The sequence below is a fragment of the Prunus dulcis genome, chromosome 3 (genome assembly GCF_902201215.1).
Source record: "Prunus dulcis chromosome 3, ALMONDv2, whole genome shotgun sequence".
Taxonomy (NCBI): domain Eukaryota; kingdom Viridiplantae; phylum Streptophyta; class Magnoliopsida; order Rosales; family Rosaceae; genus Prunus; species Prunus dulcis.
Window position 1 is genome coordinate 18,620,220 of NC_047652.1, and position 18,204 is coordinate 18,638,423.

General features: G+C 39.5%; 2 protein-coding genes across 3 annotated transcripts; both read right to left on the minus strand.

The window, feature by feature from the left end:
- Positions 1 to 281: 281 nt before the first annotated feature.
- On the minus strand, positions 282 to 9,407 carry LOC117622990 (triacylglycerol lipase 2-like). The gene is made up of 11 exons (XM_034353814.1): positions 9,249 to 9,407; positions 9,034 to 9,144; positions 8,799 to 8,942; positions 8,597 to 8,707; positions 8,360 to 8,503; positions 8,217 to 8,254; positions 7,995 to 8,071; positions 7,795 to 7,890; positions 7,326 to 7,603; position 6,262; positions 282 to 322 (listed from the first exon to the last, which is right to left on the minus strand). The coding sequence occupies exons 1-11, from the start codon at positions 9,405 to 9,407 to the stop codon at positions 282 to 284; spliced, it is 1,200 nt and encodes a 399-aa protein (XP_034209705.1).
- A 1,474-nt stretch (positions 9,408 to 10,881) lies between these two features.
- LOC117623318 (triacylglycerol lipase 2-like) lies at positions 10,882 to 16,671 on the minus strand. Of its 2 annotated transcripts, XM_034354250.1 has the most exons (13): positions 16,270 to 16,671; positions 16,048 to 16,120; positions 15,074 to 15,138; positions 14,655 to 14,764; positions 14,429 to 14,539; positions 12,847 to 12,958; positions 12,615 to 12,755; positions 12,395 to 12,505; positions 12,149 to 12,292; positions 12,025 to 12,065; positions 11,637 to 11,716; positions 11,464 to 11,559; positions 10,882 to 11,337 (listed from the first exon to the last, which is right to left on the minus strand). In XM_034354250.1, the coding sequence occupies exons 1-13, from the start codon at positions 16,384 to 16,386 to the stop codon at positions 11,018 to 11,020; spliced, it is 1,521 nt and encodes a 506-aa protein (XP_034210141.1). In that variant the 5' UTR covers positions 16,387 to 16,671; the 3' UTR covers positions 10,882 to 11,017. The 2 variants fall into 2 exon arrangements, with proteins under 2 accessions (XP_034210141.1, XP_034210140.1); XM_034354249.1 differs by lacking the exons at positions 14,429 to 14,539; positions 14,655 to 14,764; positions 15,074 to 15,138; positions 16,048 to 16,120; positions 16,270 to 16,671 and adding an exon at positions 13,046 to 13,720 and having other exon boundaries at positions 12,847 to 12,957.
- Positions 16,672 to 18,204: the final 1,533 nt, after the last annotated feature.

The following is an 18,204-nucleotide window of genomic DNA, read 5'->3' on the forward strand; positions in this document are numbered from 1 at the left end:
AGACAGATTGTGTGCCTTACTGATATGTATTTCTAATGAAGCAAATTTATTTTGTACACGTCATGAATTGTTCTCTCCCTATCTGTTAGTCATAATGAGTCACATTAACTAGTCAAAAGGTCCTTTTACCCACTTAGAGTTTGAAGTCAGCCCCAAATTCTTCACTGAAATGTCTTTCTCCCCTTTCAATTTTTTCTTGCCAAATTGGGATTCTTTGGTTGTAACTTGTAACATTAGGAACCCTCTTATTTTTTCAATAGATTACAAAAGTAGCTGAAGTCTCAATGGAGCCTGAAGAAGGCCATTAGAGGATCATACACAACTTGTGTAAGAACCCAAAATAAAATATCAAAAAAAAAAAAAAAAAGAAAGAAATATCTAGAAAGGTAAGGAAAATATCTTTTAGCAAAATGACCAAATTGCCCTCGCATATTTTAATGGGGAAAATTTGACTTTTTGATCGAGAAAGAATTTGGGAATTTCGCTTACGCCATTACGTAGAGCGCGGCGAAAGGAGTTCGTAGACACGGAGTAAGCCCGAATCGGAGCCGTAACGAAGAAGTTATGGTCTAAAAACAACGAAGGGCAAAATGGTAATTTGGCCAAAAAGTCAGATTTTATACCCCCTCTCTCTCTTCTCCCCGTCACTTTCTCTCTCCTCCCTCTCTTTCCTTCGCGCGATTTGGGGTCGTGCGACCCTTCGCCTTCCAAGGGACGGCCCGACCACCACAGGCCGAGCCGATCTCCGCCGTTGGTACCTACGGGTCCGTCTTCGTGTTGCCGTCACAACCTGACCGATCTCAACCCCGGGGCCGCCCTGAGTTGGCCGGAAAAACCATGTTTTCCGACGGAGGTTCCTGCAAAACCACCCGAACTTCCAGCTCGAAATTCTCCTTCGTTTCTCCACCAAATCGATCGAGTAAGGTATGGTTTCTCATCTATTTTTCGTGCTCTAGCTGATGGGTATATGGGCTTTGATCGATTTTAGCGATAAGAGGTTCGATTTTCGACTTGAAGTTTGGCCGAAACTTCGGCCCTTCGAAACTACGGTTTCTGGTCACTTTTTGGGGGTGGTCCAAGAACAAAAGTTACTCCAAATGGGGTGTTTTACCTAGGGTAGGAGTTTGGAGTCTTGGTTCCGAGATTTTTCGGCCACCCGGTATCGCTTTGGACACCCAAAGCTGCCCGCGCGTGCTGGAGCGCGTGGGCGAGGGTAATGATATAATTATGTGCAGATTTGTGACCCTCGTGTCGTCACGAGCGTGTGGAATTTCGCGGATCTCGATTCGGAGTCCGTTTGAGCCCCGAACGGATTTTTCATATCGCGCGATCCGTGAGTGCTGTGTCGTTAAATAGTCGGATCGAGCTGAATTTCGGATATGTCGGTCTACGTGATTTCAGGATCGTGTAGGATTCGACGGATTGCGAATCGGAGTCCCGGATACTCCGGAATCGCGAACCCTAGGGCTAGGGTTAGGGTTTTAAGAGATAACGCGATTTTGGCCGATCCGACCGTCCGATTCGGACCAAATTCGCAGAATATGGTTCCCGCTGTATGAGAAACCTTCAGGGAAGCCCAGATTGGCCATCGGAGGCCGTGGACCCACGGGGTCCCGGGTCGGCCGGTCGGATAGCTTATCGCTTCAGTAAGCGTCGGGTCTTCCAAATCTGGCCTAAGAGTCTAAAAAGCTAAGGTGGGCATAGGAGTAACCTGAAACGAGTGAACGTATTTCTAGGAACCGGGGGCAGGGTGTTTAGTTGAAATTCTTTTTATTCAGCAGTTTATTAATTTAATCTTTATGGATAATCAGGCATCAGAGGTCCAGCCGATCAGCATGAGGAAGCTTCAAAGGGTCAAATTAGCTTGGACCATCCGTGAGTGGACCTTCTTTCATAAATCAGATTTCATGAATGAATTGTTGTGCTTTTATATGAATTGATGTGCTTTTATATAAAATAGATTTTATAAATGATTTTATATAAATGAGTTTTATAAATGAGTTTATTTGAGTAAGTTTCTTCATTCAGTCTTTGAGTAAGTTTTAATACGATTTTGAATATGATCAGTACAGTAATAATTCTATAAGTCGGTGCTGCTTATTTACCAGTTACAGAAACAGAGTTTGAGTTTTGAATCAGTTAAGACAGCAGCACGACTTGAGTTTTACAGTTATTATTCAGATATTTCTTTTTAAAAGGACATTATTTTAAAACCACCTCGTACCCGTTTTTCTTTATGGTGATTACCCAAAGTCGGACCGATGTCTACGGACATCCAGTCTGATTATAGTTCAGTCAGTGCAATTGACTTGCCTCACGAGTTTCGGGGACGCTCGGACCGTGAGTGCCAGGATTTGCGGCTCGGCAGACTTGGTGTCCCGAGACCTGCCGGGATTGCGGCTCGGCTGACTTTATGTCCCCGAGACCTGCCAGGATTGCGGATCAGGCTGACTACGGTCCCTTGTATCCTGCCAGAGCGACTCGAGTTGACTTGGTGTCATCGAGGAATCTGCCGGCGGGACAGGCTGATCATAGTCCCCTGATTTCGCCGGTTTGCGGCTCGGGTAAGTCTGTGTGACGCCCGAGACCTGCCAGGGAATTGACGGAAATGACAGGGGTACATACTGGTGGTATTTTCAAAGGATTCTGAGTTTCTTTATTAAATGTTGATTTTCAGCTATTATAAATCAGTTTTTTCTGATTTTTCAGATATAGATCCCTTTATATTTGTTCAGTTATGAAAGATCTGAGTACAGAGTTTTTATTCGCGTTGGATTTCAGTACTTTTATGAAAGCTTTGAATTCAGTGGTTTGTATGAAACTTTCAAGTTTGAATATGACTGATATAGAATGCCTTGAATTGACTACGCGTGATATAATAAGTAAGTATTCAATTTTATTTAGCTAAATTTATTTTACCATGGGGGATATTATGTTTATGAGAATTGTTTTGAAGAACATTATTGTTGCTTTGGTCCACTCACATTTTCAACCTGTTTTTCGCCCCCAGGCCGTAGAAGGACGCGGGATCCACCACCGGGCCAATCATAGTTTCCGCGCCAAGGTAAAGTTTTGCAGAATCCTTGCAACCTTGAAAACCCTAGAAAATGCTCTGATATCATGTTGAACATAAGGAACTGAGGTTGGAATCTGTTTGTTGACTTAGTCTGGCTGTTGGTAGGGTTTCTGAGATTGTTTGACAGGTGAAAAGTTTTGGGGTTGGTCAAAATACAGGGGAGACTCTGCCGAATTTTCGGCAGAAGTCTAAGGAAAATTTAAAGAAAAATTGAAGTAAGAAGGGTAAAAAGGTCATTTGTGCCCGACATTCGCCAGGTGTCGGACACGCACAGGACTTGGCTCGAATTCCAAAGTGGAAATTGGGTCGGGTCCTGTCAATTTGGTATCAGAGCATAGGTTTTACTTCCTGTAGACTTCGCACTCTGTGCATCCTCGTTTTCTTCTCAAGTTGGGCCCAAATGGTGGTGGTATCCATAGGAAAATTAGACAATTATCTCGATGTAAGGAGATGAGATTTTCAAATTGGACAGAAACTGCACCGGTGTTTGAACCGGTAGAGAAATCTTTGTCAGAGGCTTAGCAGGAGCCGTATTTACGGTACTTAGTGGACAGGGAGATCCAAACCTCCAGTAAACCTTAGAACTGTTAGCTCAGGCTTTGGTCAGCCCGAGATTCATCCTTGAGAGAGGTGAATCCAGTAAAAAAAAAGGATTGAAAGCTATAAATTTTGGTAATGGTTGCTTTCAGTAGTAAAGGAAGATTGAATTGAAAGGAATAGAGTAGATCAGGGAGGTTTGAATTGTTCTAGAGAGACGACCAGTTTAAGGAAATGACTCAAATTGTGGAAGGATATTGGAACGTAACGTACTATAGTTTCAGAATGATTCGAGTAAAAATGTTGGTCTGAGAGTATGCCTTAAGTGACAGTTGTTGGATTTCCTTGGATTAAATGATTCCAATAGATGCCTTACTCGAAACATAGTATGGATCACCCAAGTATGAAGACAGAATATTAAGTAAGGTGAAATGAGATTTAAGGAAGTCAGGGAGCCAAATCCTAGCTAGATTGGACCCAATAAGATTATAGAACGTGTAGAAAACAAGCAGTTCAGATTTTTGGAAGAGAAAGTAATTAGATTTCAGTGAGATGTGCAGTGTCGTAATCCGAGTAACCAATGCAGGAGCAGTTCTTCTCCCCTCCTGGAAGGACAGAGATGCAAATTTCGAGGACGAAATTTTTATAAGGGGGGTAGATTGTAAGAACCCAAAACAAAATATCAAAAAGAAAGAAAATATCTTAAAAAGGTAAGGAAAATATCTTTTAGCAAAATGACCAAATTGCCCTCGCATATTTTAATGGGGGAAAATTTGACTTTTTGATCGAGAAAGAATTTGGGAATTTCGCTTACGCCATTGCGTAGAGCGCGGCGAAAGGAGTTCGTAGACACGGAGTAGACCCGAATCGGAGCCGTAACGAAGAAGTTATGGTCTAAAAACCGCGAAGGGCAAAATGGTAATTTGGCCAAAAAGTCAGATTTTATACCCCTCTCTCTCTTCTCCCCGTCACTTTCTCTCTCCTCCCTCTCTCTCCTTCGCGCGATTTGGGTCGTGCGACCCTTCGCCTTCCAAGGGACGGCCCGCCACCACAGGCCGAGCCGATCTCCGCCGTTGGTACCTACGGGTCCGCCTTCGTGTCGCCGTCACAACCTGACCGATCTCAACCCCGGGGCCGCCCTGAGTTGGCCGGAAAACCATGTTTTCCGACGGAGGTTCCTGCAAAAGCCACCCGAACTTCCAGCTCGAAATTCTCCTTCGTTTCTCCACCAAATCGATCGAGTAAGGTATGGTTTCTGAGCTATTTTTCGTGCTCTAGCTGATGGGTATATGGGCTTCGATCGATTTTAGCGATAAGAGGTTCGATTTTCGACTTGAAGTTTGGCCGAAACTTCGGCCCTTCGAAACTACGGTTTCTGGTCACTTTTTTGGGGTGGTCCAAGAACAAAAGTGACTCCAAATGGGGTGTTTTACCTAGGGTAGGAGTTTGGAGTCTTGGTTCCGAGATTTTTCGGCCACCCGGTATCGCTTTGGACACCCAAAGCTGCCCGCGCGTGCTGGAGCGCGTGGGCGAGGGTAATGATATAATTATGTGCAGATTTGTGACCCTCGTGTCGTCACGAGCGTGTGGAATTTCGCGGATCTCGATTCGGAGTCCGTTTGAGCCCCGAACGGATTTTCCATATCGCGCGATCCGTGAGTGCTGTGTCGTTAAATAGTCGGATCGAGCTGAATTTCGGATATGTCGGTCTACGTGATTTCAGGATCGTGTAGGATTCGACGGATTGCGAATCGGAGTCCCGGATACTCCGGAATCGCGAACCCTGGGGCTAGGGTTAGGGTTTTAAGAGATAACGCGATTTTGGCCGATCCGACCGTCCGATTCGGACCAAATTCGCAGAATATGGTTCCCGCTGTATGAGAAACCTTCAGGGAAGCCCAGATTGGCCATCGGAGGCCGTGGACCCGCGGGGTCCCGGGTCGGCCGGTCGGATAGCTTATCGCTTCAGTAAGCGTCGGGTCTTCCAAATCTGGCCTAAGAGTCTAAAAAGCTAAGGTGGGCATAGGAGTAACCTGAAACGAGTGAACGTATTTCTAGGAGCCGGGGGCAGGGTGTTTAGTTGAAATTCTTTTTATTCAGCAGTTTATTAATTTAATCTTTATGGATAATCAGGCATCAGAGGTCCAGCCGATCAGCATGAGGAAGCTTCAAAGGGTCAAATTAGCTTGGACCATCTGTGAGTGGACCTTCTTTCATAAATCAGATTTCATGAATGAATTGTTGTGCTTTTATATGAATTGATGTGCTTTTATATAAAATAGATTTTATAAATGATTTTATATAAATGAGTTTTATAAATGAGTTTATTTGAGTAAGTTTCTTCATTCAGTCTTTGAGTAAGTTTTAATACGATTTTGAATATGATCAGTACAGTAATAATTCTATAAGTCGGTGCTTATTTCAGTTACAGAAACAGAGTTTGAGTTTTGAATCAGTTAAGACCGCAGCACGACTTGAGTTTTACAGTTATTATTCAGATATTTCTTTTTAAAATGACATTATTTTAAAACCACCTCGTACCCGTTTTTCTTTATGGTGATTACCCAGAGTCGGACCGATGTCTACGGACATCCAGTCTGATTATAGTTCAGTCAGTGCACTTGACTTGCCTCACGAGTTTCGGGGACGCTCGGACCGTGAGTGCCAGGATTTGCGGCTCGGCAGACTTGGTGTCCCGAGACCTGCCAGGATTGCGGCTCGGCTGACTTTATGTCCCCGAGACCTGCCAGGATTGCGGATCAGGCTGACTACGGTCCCCTGCATCCTGCCAGAGCGACTCGAGTTGACTTGGTGTCATCGAGGAATCTGCCGGCGGGACAGGCTGATCATAGTCCCCTGATTTCGCCAGTTTGCGGCTCGGGTAAGTCTGTGTGACGCCCGAGACCTGCCAGGGAATTGACGGAAATGACAGGGGTACATACTGGTGGTATTTTCAAAGGATTCTGAGTTTCTTTATTAAATATTGATTTTCAGCTATTATAAATCAGTTTTTTCTGATTTTTCAGATATAGATCCCTTTATATTTGTTCAGTTATGAAAGATCTGAGTACAGAGTTTTTATACGCGTTGGATTTCAGTACTTTTATGAAAGCTTTGAATTCAGTGGTTTGTATGAAACTTTCAAGTTTGAATATGACTGATATAGAATGCCTTGAATTGACTACGCGTGATATAATAAGTAAGTATTCATTTTATTTAGCTAAATTTATTTTACCATGGGGGATATTATGTTTATGAGAATTGTTTTGAAGAACATTATTGTTGCTTTGGTCCACTCACATTTTCAACCTGTTTTTCGCCCCCAGGCCGTAGAAGGACGCGGGATCCACCACCGGGCCAATCATAGTTTCCGCGCCAAGGTAAAGTTTTGCAGAATCCTTGCAACCTTGAAAACCCTAGAAAATGCTCTGATATCATGTTGAACATAAGGAACTGAGGTTGGAATCTGTTTGTTGATTTAGTCTGGATGTTGGTAGGGTTTCTGAGATTGTTTGACAGGTGAAAAGTTTTGGGGTTGGTCAAAATACAGGGGAGACTCTACCGAATTTTCGGCAGAAGTCTAAGGAAATTTAAAGAGAAGTTGAAGTAAGAAGGGTAAAAAGGTCAATTGTGCCCGACATTCGCCAGACGTTGGACACGCACAGGACTTGGCTCGAATTCCAAAGTGGAAATTGGGTCGGGTCCTGTCAACTTGATTGGCATTCATACTTATAATAAAATCCATATGAGCATACTCCTCTCTGCACTGTACCACAAGCTTGTCCTTGTCATGATCTTTGAGGTTGTCAAGCAAAAGCCCCACATCATTAGCATCAGAAAGTTTATCTCTCAATCCGTAGCTGAGGAAAAGAGGAACGTTTTTCGGAATGTTTGTCATGTTGTACGCAGGAGGAGAAGGCTGCTTGTAGTGTTCCATGTTTGTGTCTTCAAGATCATAATCGTACATTTTGATCGTTCCCCTTCTGACCACTTTTCAAAATCCATAGACAGGAGCAAACATTGAAATTTTATAAGAATTTAATTTACTTAGAGAGGATTTCTGGGAACTTAAAGCTTCAAAATTCAAATGCTATTGTTTTTACTTTTTGTTATAATTCAGACATTTAGATGCTACAACTTACAACTCACCATTACTGAACCTAGAAATGAAAGAGACTTACTCTGAGACAGATGTATAAAGTTCTTTGTCGCAGTGGGCTCGGGGAAATGCTTAAATAAAGCACCTTTGCTTGAAGAACTGAGGCAGCAATTTGGGCCTATAGATTGCAAGGGGGGAAAAATTAAGTCAATCAGCAATGGAGTTAAAAATAAATAAATAAATCAAGTTAAGAATGTGAATCATTAACTCTAACATTTGTACCTGTTATAGTTGCCAATAAGTTGGAGCAGTCAATGCCAGGTAGTGTGCAGATAAACTCCACAAGTTGTTGTGTCTGCCTGTTGGAATTTTGAGGGAACAAAAAAACAGTTGTTATTGATGTCATCTGTCACAATCAGACAATTTTGTACCAAATTGAAACTTGTGATGTTGCCTGCATCTGTCTTAACAACTGAAGCAAAACAGCTTGAGTTGCTATCTCACCCGTTTGGGAATTCTTGTAAACCCAACAATTTCAGTTTCTGTTGAACAAAACAAGATAACATTTTGGTCAGTTATCCTATTTTTGTAACAATAAATTTCAGAATCCATATTTGAAAACAAAAAAGTTCATTGAGTTGTGCTACCTCTGCTAAAAATACGTCCATTAGGATTCTTACAAACAGTGAGGACATCTGACCCAGATAAGCCACCGGACTAAGCAAAGCAGCTGATCTTAGCAAGTTTAACAGCTTTTCTTGGGAGAAGGCGGCAAGGGCAGTCAAAGTTCCCTATAATTCATTACTTCAAGTCTCAGTCATCTACTTTTATATGTCTAACAAAATTCGAAAGCTTGAATTATGAACAAATGTACAAATATTTACCAAGGAATGCCCAACATAGTGTAATTTCTGTCCTGTTTGATTGTTCACATACTGGAAGAAAGCCGGAAGATCATGAGATGCCAATTCATCCCATGACCAGTCCCAGTAAGCCTACATATCATAGAACATAATGCATATCATTAGTATGAGACCATGATGCAGATGGCATGATGTGATCAACATTCAAAAAGGCAAAGAGAACCAGATCATCATCAGGACTAAGTGATGGGTGTCCGCGGCTAGAGTTTGTCCCGCGAGAGTTGGCAAGCCATACATCAAAACCATTATCTGCCAAGATAAATGCCAAAGATTGATCCGGTGGATTGAGTAGCCATGCTGAAGCATCCTGGTGCCACACACAATTGTTTTTTTAGTTCATTCATGTCTTGCACATGTATATGTATGCATGCTCAAATACATGGTGCCTAGGTGCAAACCATTAAGAGCCCATGTTGTAACAGAACAGGCCGCCTGTCTGCTATCTCATTACCAGACCGTCCCTTCGGAATTCTCTGCAAGCCAAGGATGTAACCATCTGCTGTCGTTACCTGAAACTCATCAACAGTTCCATGACAAATGACAAAAACATTGATATCTGTCACATAAACTGCAAAAGATAGAAATAAGGCAGGAAGTACTTTCTGATGCTTACTTGATGTTCTTGGCAAGTATAGCCTTGTGTCTCCACCATTGATTTGCAAATACCAACAACGTCCAGATTGTTGATTGACTGCAGCTTAGTTCTTGTTGCTGCAACCACTGAAACACAAAGTAGAGCCAAAACAAGTAGAATGGTTGGAGGATTTTCCATTTGAATCTAAGATGTCTCTGTGTGCAACAGTTGTTACAGATTGTGTTATTTATAGTAGACGAATGCATATCAAACAGATTATTATAACACAGGCCTTCAGTTTAACCAATACACTAATATTTATGGCAGGATCCAGTGTCATTCTATCATTCACCATCTGGAAAAAGATATATGGCTCACTAAGGCACACTCTTTTTTGGCCACATCAGTTAATCATAATCAGCCACATTAAAGGCTCGTTTGGGAGTGATTCTGGATAGGCCACAAAAAACTTCTATGGAGAATTACTTCTCCAAATAATCACTTTAAGCGGTTTTAAGTGATTTTATGGAGACGCACATGGGAGGTGTTTCTGCTCAAAATCACTTAAAATCACTTAAAGTGATTATATGGAGAATCACATGAGAGGTGGTTCTCCCCATAAGTGATTCTGGCCTATCAAGAATCACTCCCAAACAAGCCCTAATTAACCAAAAGACCCTTTCACCCATTAAAAGTTAGCTCCAAATTCTTCACCCAAATGCCTCTCTCTTTCAGTTTCTTCTCTCCAAATTTTCTTGTTTCAATGCCATGCAGCTCTGTTTAAAAAAATTCATTAGAAATTGTCCATGCTGCTGATACTCTTAATCGCCAAAAAGATTGCGCCGGACATTGTCCATTCTTTTTATGAATGGTGGAGCTGATTGCGCCGGACATAAATATCGCCAAAAACGAACATCTCTTTCAAGTCTCAGATTTTAATCAAATGAAACAAAAACTTCATCCCAACGAAGGGTGTCCACAACTTATGAACTGACCATCATTTTCATAAACATAAAATTTCAGGTAACTGAAAATTGGTGTTTATAATGATAATACAAAGGTGGTTTACAATGAAACTAAAATTGGTCACGCTGTCACTGTCTATTGGAGACTTGGAGTTGACAGTTTCCACCGTTTCCATATTCATTAATTTTTGAAACTTCCTTTTGTTCAGCACTAGTTTTTATGTATAGCCTTGAATTATTTGTACTATATTCCTTGATAAAGAACAAGTTACACTACAAGAAGAAAGCTCACACATGTACTGCATACTGCTTAACCCACAAGGCATATTTTTCAAGTCTAGAATTTGTATAATTTTGCGCGGTGTCAAATGGAAAAGAACTTCTCAACATAGCAATTAGAACTTGGTCGAGTGGTATATCTCTTTTCAACGTTCAAAGGAATTTTGACTTTGAATACGCTCTCTTTTGAACATAGTCTGTCCACAACTGAAGTCTAAGCACTTAGTCTTAGTGTGCGTGTGAGTTAGGTTCACTATAAACACCCAGTCTAGTTACTTTAATGATAAACACACCCGTTTTGATTGAGCATATTTGACAAAGCCTCCATGTAGAGAAACTAGAGATGGGCTTCCATGTCAAATATAAAACAGTAAAAGTATAAATGAACTGTAATAAATATGGTGGTAATTTTGCTAACTTACAACCAATAGAATCTATCCTGACATTTTCTATGACTTTTGCTAGTAAAGAAGGAAAAAGTATACAGTATGAGCAAAATACAACTCTATGATGAGGGAGAAGAAGAGAAGATTATTGGCATTACTTTTTGACGAGTAAATATTCTCATTGAAGTTTTAAGAAGGCCATGAGAGGATCATACACATCTTGCTTAGCAGTTTGACCCATGACAAAATCTGCATGAGCATAATCATCTCTGTACTGAACCACAAGCTTATCTCCATCATGATCTTTGAGGCTGGCCAGCAACAGCTTCACATCTTTGACATCAGAAAGAGCATCTGCCCCTCCATAACTGAGGAAGAGAGGAAGGTCATTTGGGATGCTTGTCATGCTGTACACTGGAGGATTGGGCTGCCCATAGTGTTGCATGTTCTCATTCTTGTTATTATAGTCAAACATTGCAACTGTTCCATCTCTTATCACTGTACACAAATCACAGGATTGAATTTGATTTTTAATCTTATTTTGAGCACACATAAAAAACATTTGCTTTCATAATTTGAAGATTTTTCCATGGTGTTTGTGAATCAGAAATTAAGAGGACTTACTCTGAGATATATGGACCATGTTTTTTGTTGAGGTTGACTGAGGCTCATGGTCCAGAAACACATCTACTATGGAAGAGTTTAAGCAGCAATTCTTGCCTTCAGTTGCCAAAAAAATAATAGTCAATAGAAGAATGTTTAAGTGCTCGTAACAATGTTAGGGACATCTGTGCTACCTGTGAAAGCGGTCAACAACTGGGTGCAGTCAACACCTGGTTTACTGCAGACAGCCTTAAGAACTTCGACTAGTGCCTTCCTGTTTGAATGGGGAAACATAAACAGACCAGATTATAGTTCATCAAATTAATAGGAATGAGTATTATGTCTATAACTAGGCTTCTCTTGGAGACATTGGAAAAACACATGTCAATTTGTATAATGCAAATAAATTTGAATCAGAACTCTCAAGTCTTTTGGAAAACTTTTCAGGCATATAACATTGAAAAGTTAGAAGCATTTGGAGAAATCGTTAGTTTCTTAAAGTACAAGATAAAATATTATACCGCTGTACTTGGTAAACAGTGGTCTGAGAATCGTAAAGAACAAGTGAACAAGAATTGTTACCCTTTCGGATTGAACTCTCTGATGTCTGCCTTGTATAATGCCTGTTAGAAGAAGGTAATAGGTTGTCAAAGAGTTGATTTCTTTTGGACAACTAAAATAACTAGAAAAAGGGATTTGCTCTTACCTCAGCAATAAAGTTTTCAGCAGCAGTTCTTGCAAGAGGTGAAGGTATCTGACCAACATAAGCAATCGGGCTAAGTAAGACAGCTGATCTCAATCTATTCAGTTGCTGGTCTTTGCAAAAAGCACCTAGAGCTACCAAAGTTCCCTACAAAAAAAATAATAATAATTCCATTAATATTGTGTCCTTAGAAGAAAAAGAAGTCCCAGAACAGAAACAGAACAAAACTGCAGAGTTTGTGAAATTCACCAGTGAATGTCCAACATAGTGAATTTTCTGTCCTGTTTGATCATGCACATACTGGAATGTAGCTGGAAGATCATAAGCGACCAATTCATCCCATGACCATTCCCAATAAGCCTGAAAAAAGAGCAAAATGGCATCTAATATGAAAAACAATATGGCGTTTGTGTTATTGAGCATTTACACGTTTTCACAAGTAACCAAGAAAAGAACGGCATGTAGTTACCGGATCATCGGGACTGAGTGATGTATGGCCGAGGCTATATTTGGTGCCACGAGTGTTGCCAAGCCAGACCTCATACCCATTATCAGCCAAGAGGAATGCCAAAGATTGGTCAGGAGGTAGTAGCAGCCATGTTATCCCATCCTGCCCACCACACCAAATAAACAAACTGTTACATCTAACCAATTTACTGAACCTATTGAAGATTTCAAGTTACCGGCGCAGAATTACTGACCATCAGCAGCCCGTGTTGTAGAAGTACTGGTATCCGGTTTCCGGATGCCTCCCCTGACTTTCTAACTGGAATTCTCTGCATACTGAGTATATAGCCATCTTGTGTTGTTACCTACAGAACCCAAAAATGCAACTTTCAGTCAATATTTACTGTGAGTAGCTCTTGATAAACTGAACAGCAACAAAGGCGGACACATAACTGTGTGTTCTTCACAAGCATAGCCATGAGTTTCCACCATTGTTGCACAGATGCCATCATTGGCAGATGGAGCCAATGCAGAAGTAGCATCCTGACCATTATTGGCTGAGAGTAGCTTTGTTCTTGCTCCAACTGCTGACTCACACAACAGAAGAATGACTAGAATACTAGAGGCTAAAATGTTATTAGCCATCATCTTCATCATGTGTTTAATTAATTGTTTCCTGATAGAATCACCTTTATGGCTCTGACATATGTTTTATAGGTACAGAAAAACCAGATAAAAACAGAATTGGGGTGTTCACATGAGCTCATACACCTCCTTTCGTCAACAGATTGCCTTAGTGGTTTAAACTATACAGTTAATCAAAGGCATCTTCGTGGGACCTACCCCCTTCCAAATTTAAAACAATTAAAAACTACATCAACCTAGGATTTCGTCGCTGCCACGATTCCATATTTTAAAAAGAATTTCATCCATTAGTTCAAACCTAGTCCAAGAGTGTAAGCCAAAACATGTTCATGTCCAGAGACTCATACGTTGTCACTGTTTGTTTTGTCTAATTAGTTAGAGATTAAGACGTACTGCCAATGGAGGCATAGAAAGCTAAAACCCCATTGCCTCATTTCACACATGACGAAAAAATAGAGTTCTTACATTCATGTAGATTTCATTATTAGCACATTATAATCTGACCACAGAGAGAGAGAGAGAGAGAGAGAGAGAGAGAGAGAGAGCACATAATAACAAACGAGGTACCTTTCACAAGGCTCTAATCACAAAACCATGCCACAAAGGAGAAAAAAACAAAGCCAAACTTCATAAAACCCCCGACACTTTCTTTGGTGAGAGAAACTATCAAACTAATACGAGCTCAAACACTTTCCTCCTCTGTGGCCAATCAGAGTTAAAAACCTCCAATACTTTCATTTCCAGTCAACCATTTTCTGCATAAATGAGGTACTTTAAGCAAGTGTACCTCATCTCTTACACAGATTGCGCTCAGGAATCAAATGAAACCAGAAGGAAAAAAATTCATCAACTGGTCTATTTCAAGCGGTTAGCGAGTACAAAGCAGATTCATTTACACATATCTCGATTCACAACAAGAAAGGCAATGCTGAATCTAATTCCCTTAGATGATTCTCATCATTTATCTTACGTTTCAATAAATACCAGCCAAAAAAATCAAACCGTTAGCAAGTATAAAGCTCTATCAACAATCTTTTTCCATCAGGCTTTCTCAGCAAACAAAAATCTGTCATGATTTATGCTTGCTAACAAGATTGGTGCGATTCTCCAAAATTTGGTGGGGTATGAGTGTCCTTTATCTTCGCCAAAGTTTTGACTGCATTGTCTTGAGTTCTTGGTCTGATCAATGATCTCCTGAGCAATTGCCACCTTTTAGGTTTAATTTGCCCTAGCAATTTCATCTGCTCCCTTCTGAACTTCCTATTTGCATACCACCTTCCACCTCGCCAACCCAAAGCATAACTGCAATTCAGTTAAAAAGGTGGACGTGTAAAAAGCCTGAATAGTTCAATATTTCTAGTTTCATTTGGAGAGGCAATTATATTTCAGACAAGGAAATTAAGATTTAGTAACAAACCCGACAACCAAAGTGGTTCCGGCAGTGGCTATGCATGAAGGAATACCAATACTTCCAGAATTAACAATGTTTCTAATTTCCGAATGTTCCAGATTATGATTGTTTTTCATCTGCTACCAAAACATAAACAAACATCCAAATGTAAGCATAACCAAAATCTAACTAGAAGCATAACCAAAATCTAACTAGAAAAATTAAGAATGAGATATGGCTCACATAATGCCTTATCCTACCATAAAAAATATTAACAACATCAATGGGATGAAAACAAGAATACAAGACGTGGATAATAGAACTAACAGGAAGAAGAAGAAAAAATTCTTGTCCTTTCAGGGCGACTTCAAAACCCAACAGTGTTTTTGTAAAGAGTTTAGCAATATACTAAGTGAAATGTCAACAGTTTTCAATATTGTGCTTACAGCTTTTTCGATTGATTCGAGCCTTTGATCAACTCTTGATTCATGTACATGACGTATAGTATATCCTGCACCCATAACAGATGTGTATTGGATAAGACATTCTTTTCTAACATGTTATTGAGAGAGACAATAGTAATAAGGTTGAAGGAAAACTTTTGCACCTCAATGCATTAGCAGACCAAATATTTTAAATTATAACGAATCTTTCAATCATAGATAAATAAGTTAGTCAAAGAACAACATAAACCATAATATGTTTTCTTGAAGATGCCTATATAGTTCATCCATATCCAGAAATGATTAATAATTGATTATATCATAACTTCATAAGTTTGGCACTCCGCAAATCTAGCACTAGAACTCACCTATGACTAGAAAATATTGTATATCTGAAATTTACATGTTATAACGTACTGGAATCATTTTGTCCACGTTCACCCAACTTGTAATTCGGATTAAGACTTCATACCCGTGTTTGGTAAACTTATCAAATACATTTGATTGACCCAAAGCTCAGGTTGAATTCAAGTTCATCCAACTGAAGTCACACTCCTAAGGCTTGCAAAAACCCATTTGCCCTTTTATGTGAAGGCTAGTTTAAGGGAATTTGTGTATGTACCTTACAATTTGCTCATTATACCTTACACTTAATGAAATAAGGTGAAGTGCACTGAGAAAATTGTAGGTTACAGAAACTTTCCTTAATTTGAATTAAGGTTGGTTTCATACAAATTACAACGCACTGTCTGCCAAAATTGCAAATCGCGATTGAAGTTGAGTGCCAAAATGTCACTCTTTTTACCATATAGCTAGCTAAACTCAAAAGTACTAATCATTAACTCAAGCCATGTATCAATTTGATGATCATAAACACCCTTTATCAATTGATGATCATAAACAAACATATATGCAGAAAAGCAAAACAAAATTGAGAATTAAAAAGTGGCAGAACAAAAATTCACAAAGAAACTCACCAAACCATGCTGTGGCGACTGAAGCTATGGAAGTTCCAACTGTAAATACAACCTTATGCGTTTCAAATATATCCTAAAACATTCAGCAAAAAAAGAAAAACCAAAGCGTTTAGAAACCCCAACAAAACTGCACCAAAATCAAACAAAACTCCATGAAAAGCAATTGGTACCCCCATTAGCTCAAACTCAAAGAAAAACCAAAAAATTAGATAAAGCAAGTACCTTGGTTGAAAAATAAGTGTCCTGAACAGCTGCCCATGATCTGAAAGCTTTCTTCCTTAACTGGGTCACGGGTAGAGAGCGCGAAATTACTGTCCCTGCGCCTCTAAGTCGCTGCATGGTGCATTCTAGGGGAAAACCAACACGGTATTTCTGGGAGGGTAAAAAGAAGGCAAGGCTTCAACCTTTCCCTTTCTTCTTCCTCGTTTTTTACCTCTTTGGGTCGTTTATTGGTCAAGAATCAAGATCAGATGTGCTCTCAGAGAGTTCATCACTCTTTATACAGTCAGGGAGTCCATAACATAACTTGCCAAAAACAGAAAAAGGCAGTAGGCCAAATTGAGCAAATTGGGCTGGAAATTTCATTAAGATTTGAGATCTGGATTGGGCCCAATCTGTTTTGCTTAACCTACCCAATTCTATAGAGTACCAGAAAATTTTACCAAACTAACTAATGCGACAATTTCTTATTTATAAAGAAAAAATAAGATTCGGAGTAGGTATAGAATGAAAACAAATGAACAACTGTCGCATCAGTTGTTGTTTAAAAATTAATATAATAAGTTGGTGTACGTAGTATTATTACACATTAGATTTTCATAATAAATGACAAAAATATATTTTCATAATACCTCTATTTGGTTGGTTTTTTTTTCTCTCAAAAAAATGAAAGATAAAGAAAGAAACAGGTGTCCTAATCCTCTGCCTTCCAATAGATTTATGGTAATTAAGATTTTATTTTAAATAATAATAATAATAATTTTTAAAAAAATAAAAAATAAAAAAGAGGATTTTCTTTTCTTCTTGTTTCATTTAACCATACACAAAGCAAATAGGCATATCAAAGAAAATTTTAATTATAATCTAAGGGACAAAATTCCATCACAGTTTTCTTCTTATTCAACGGAAAATTTTGAAAAAAAAAGTATACAAAGTTGCTGAATTACATTTTGAATCCCCGCAGTTGGTCATTTTCAGTTATATTAGTCTTATATGGGTACCAATCAGGTTCTGCAAATGTAAGGTTGTTAGAAATACAAACCAAACTCAATTGTCAAAATCAAAATGATGGAGACCAAAATGAAAAATAAAGCAAGTTACGGCCACCAAAAATATGATTCAGCCTAAGAATATCAACAGTTATAAAACGACGAGTTTTGAAGTGAATATAAATGACGGCTTTAGCGGTCAGTGCTGCTTCACACCACCACTCATTTCAACGAACACCCAAAAAACAAAGTGATGGCTGATCTCCAAGATAAACCCAAGTTCCTTGTTTGCGAAATGCCAAGCTCAATCTTTACTATGACAAAAGATTGAGGAGAGTGGTTCTTTGTCGGGGCAGAAAATGTTCGAACGTAACTTGTTTGTGTGGTTTGTGAGTAATTGCATGGATCTCGAGTTTACCTGACAAATTTATTTGTGTTACTTGAAAAAGAAGAAGCAAAGGAAAAAGGAAAGAAAAGAAAATGATTATAAATAGTTCCTATAGGGAACAAAATCATGAAGTCTTCTTCGCACACTAGAAATAATGATCATGCTCAACACAAAGCTAGGAATTCCCCATTGGACAAGTCTTCTTGCAGAGAGAAAGAGAGAGAGAAGGGGAACATTTGAAACACAAGACATGATAAGATACCAATAGCCACGTCTTCTCCAACGACTACTAGCTAACACCCACCAAATAGAATCAAAGTGCACAATTTTTTTTTTAAAAAAAATTGAATCCAAAGATGAAACAAGTTAAGTTGAACAACAAAAGAGATGTTCCAAAATCAGAGACTTTTCTCACTTTGGTGGAGACTTGTTGTAGTAGCTCTTGCAATTATGCAGCTCACAACACATATGATACATGCATATAAACATTTTCTTTTTCCTTTCTTTGTCTTTCTTCCATTTCACTTGTGGAGGAGTGGAGGTGACTGAAAAGAAAAAAGA

Coding starts and splice junctions, on each gene's coding strand:
- LOC117622990 (XM_034353814.1), bottom strand. CDS start 9,407: ATGGAAAATCCTCCAACCATTCTACTTGTTTTGGCTCTACTTTGTGTT. Junction 8,708..8,798: donor TTAGTCCTGATGATGATCTG/GTTCTCTTTGCC, acceptor TATGATATGTAG/GCTTACTGGGACTGGTCATG. Junction 8,255..8,359: donor TGGACGTATTTTTAGCAGAG/GTAGCACAACTC, acceptor TTTGTTCAACAG/AAACTGAAATTGTTGGGTTT.
- LOC117623318 (XM_034354250.1), bottom strand. CDS start 16,386: ATGCAGCGACTTAGAGGCGCAGGGACAGTAATTTCGCGCTCTCTACCC. Junction 12,756..12,846: donor TACAACACGGGCTGCTGATG/GTCAGTAATTCT, acceptor TGTGGTGGGCAG/GATGGGATAACATGGCTGCT. Junction 11,338..11,463: donor CATGGTCCATATATCTCAGA/GTAAGTCCTCTT, acceptor ATTTGTGTACAG/TGATAAGAGATGGAACAGTT.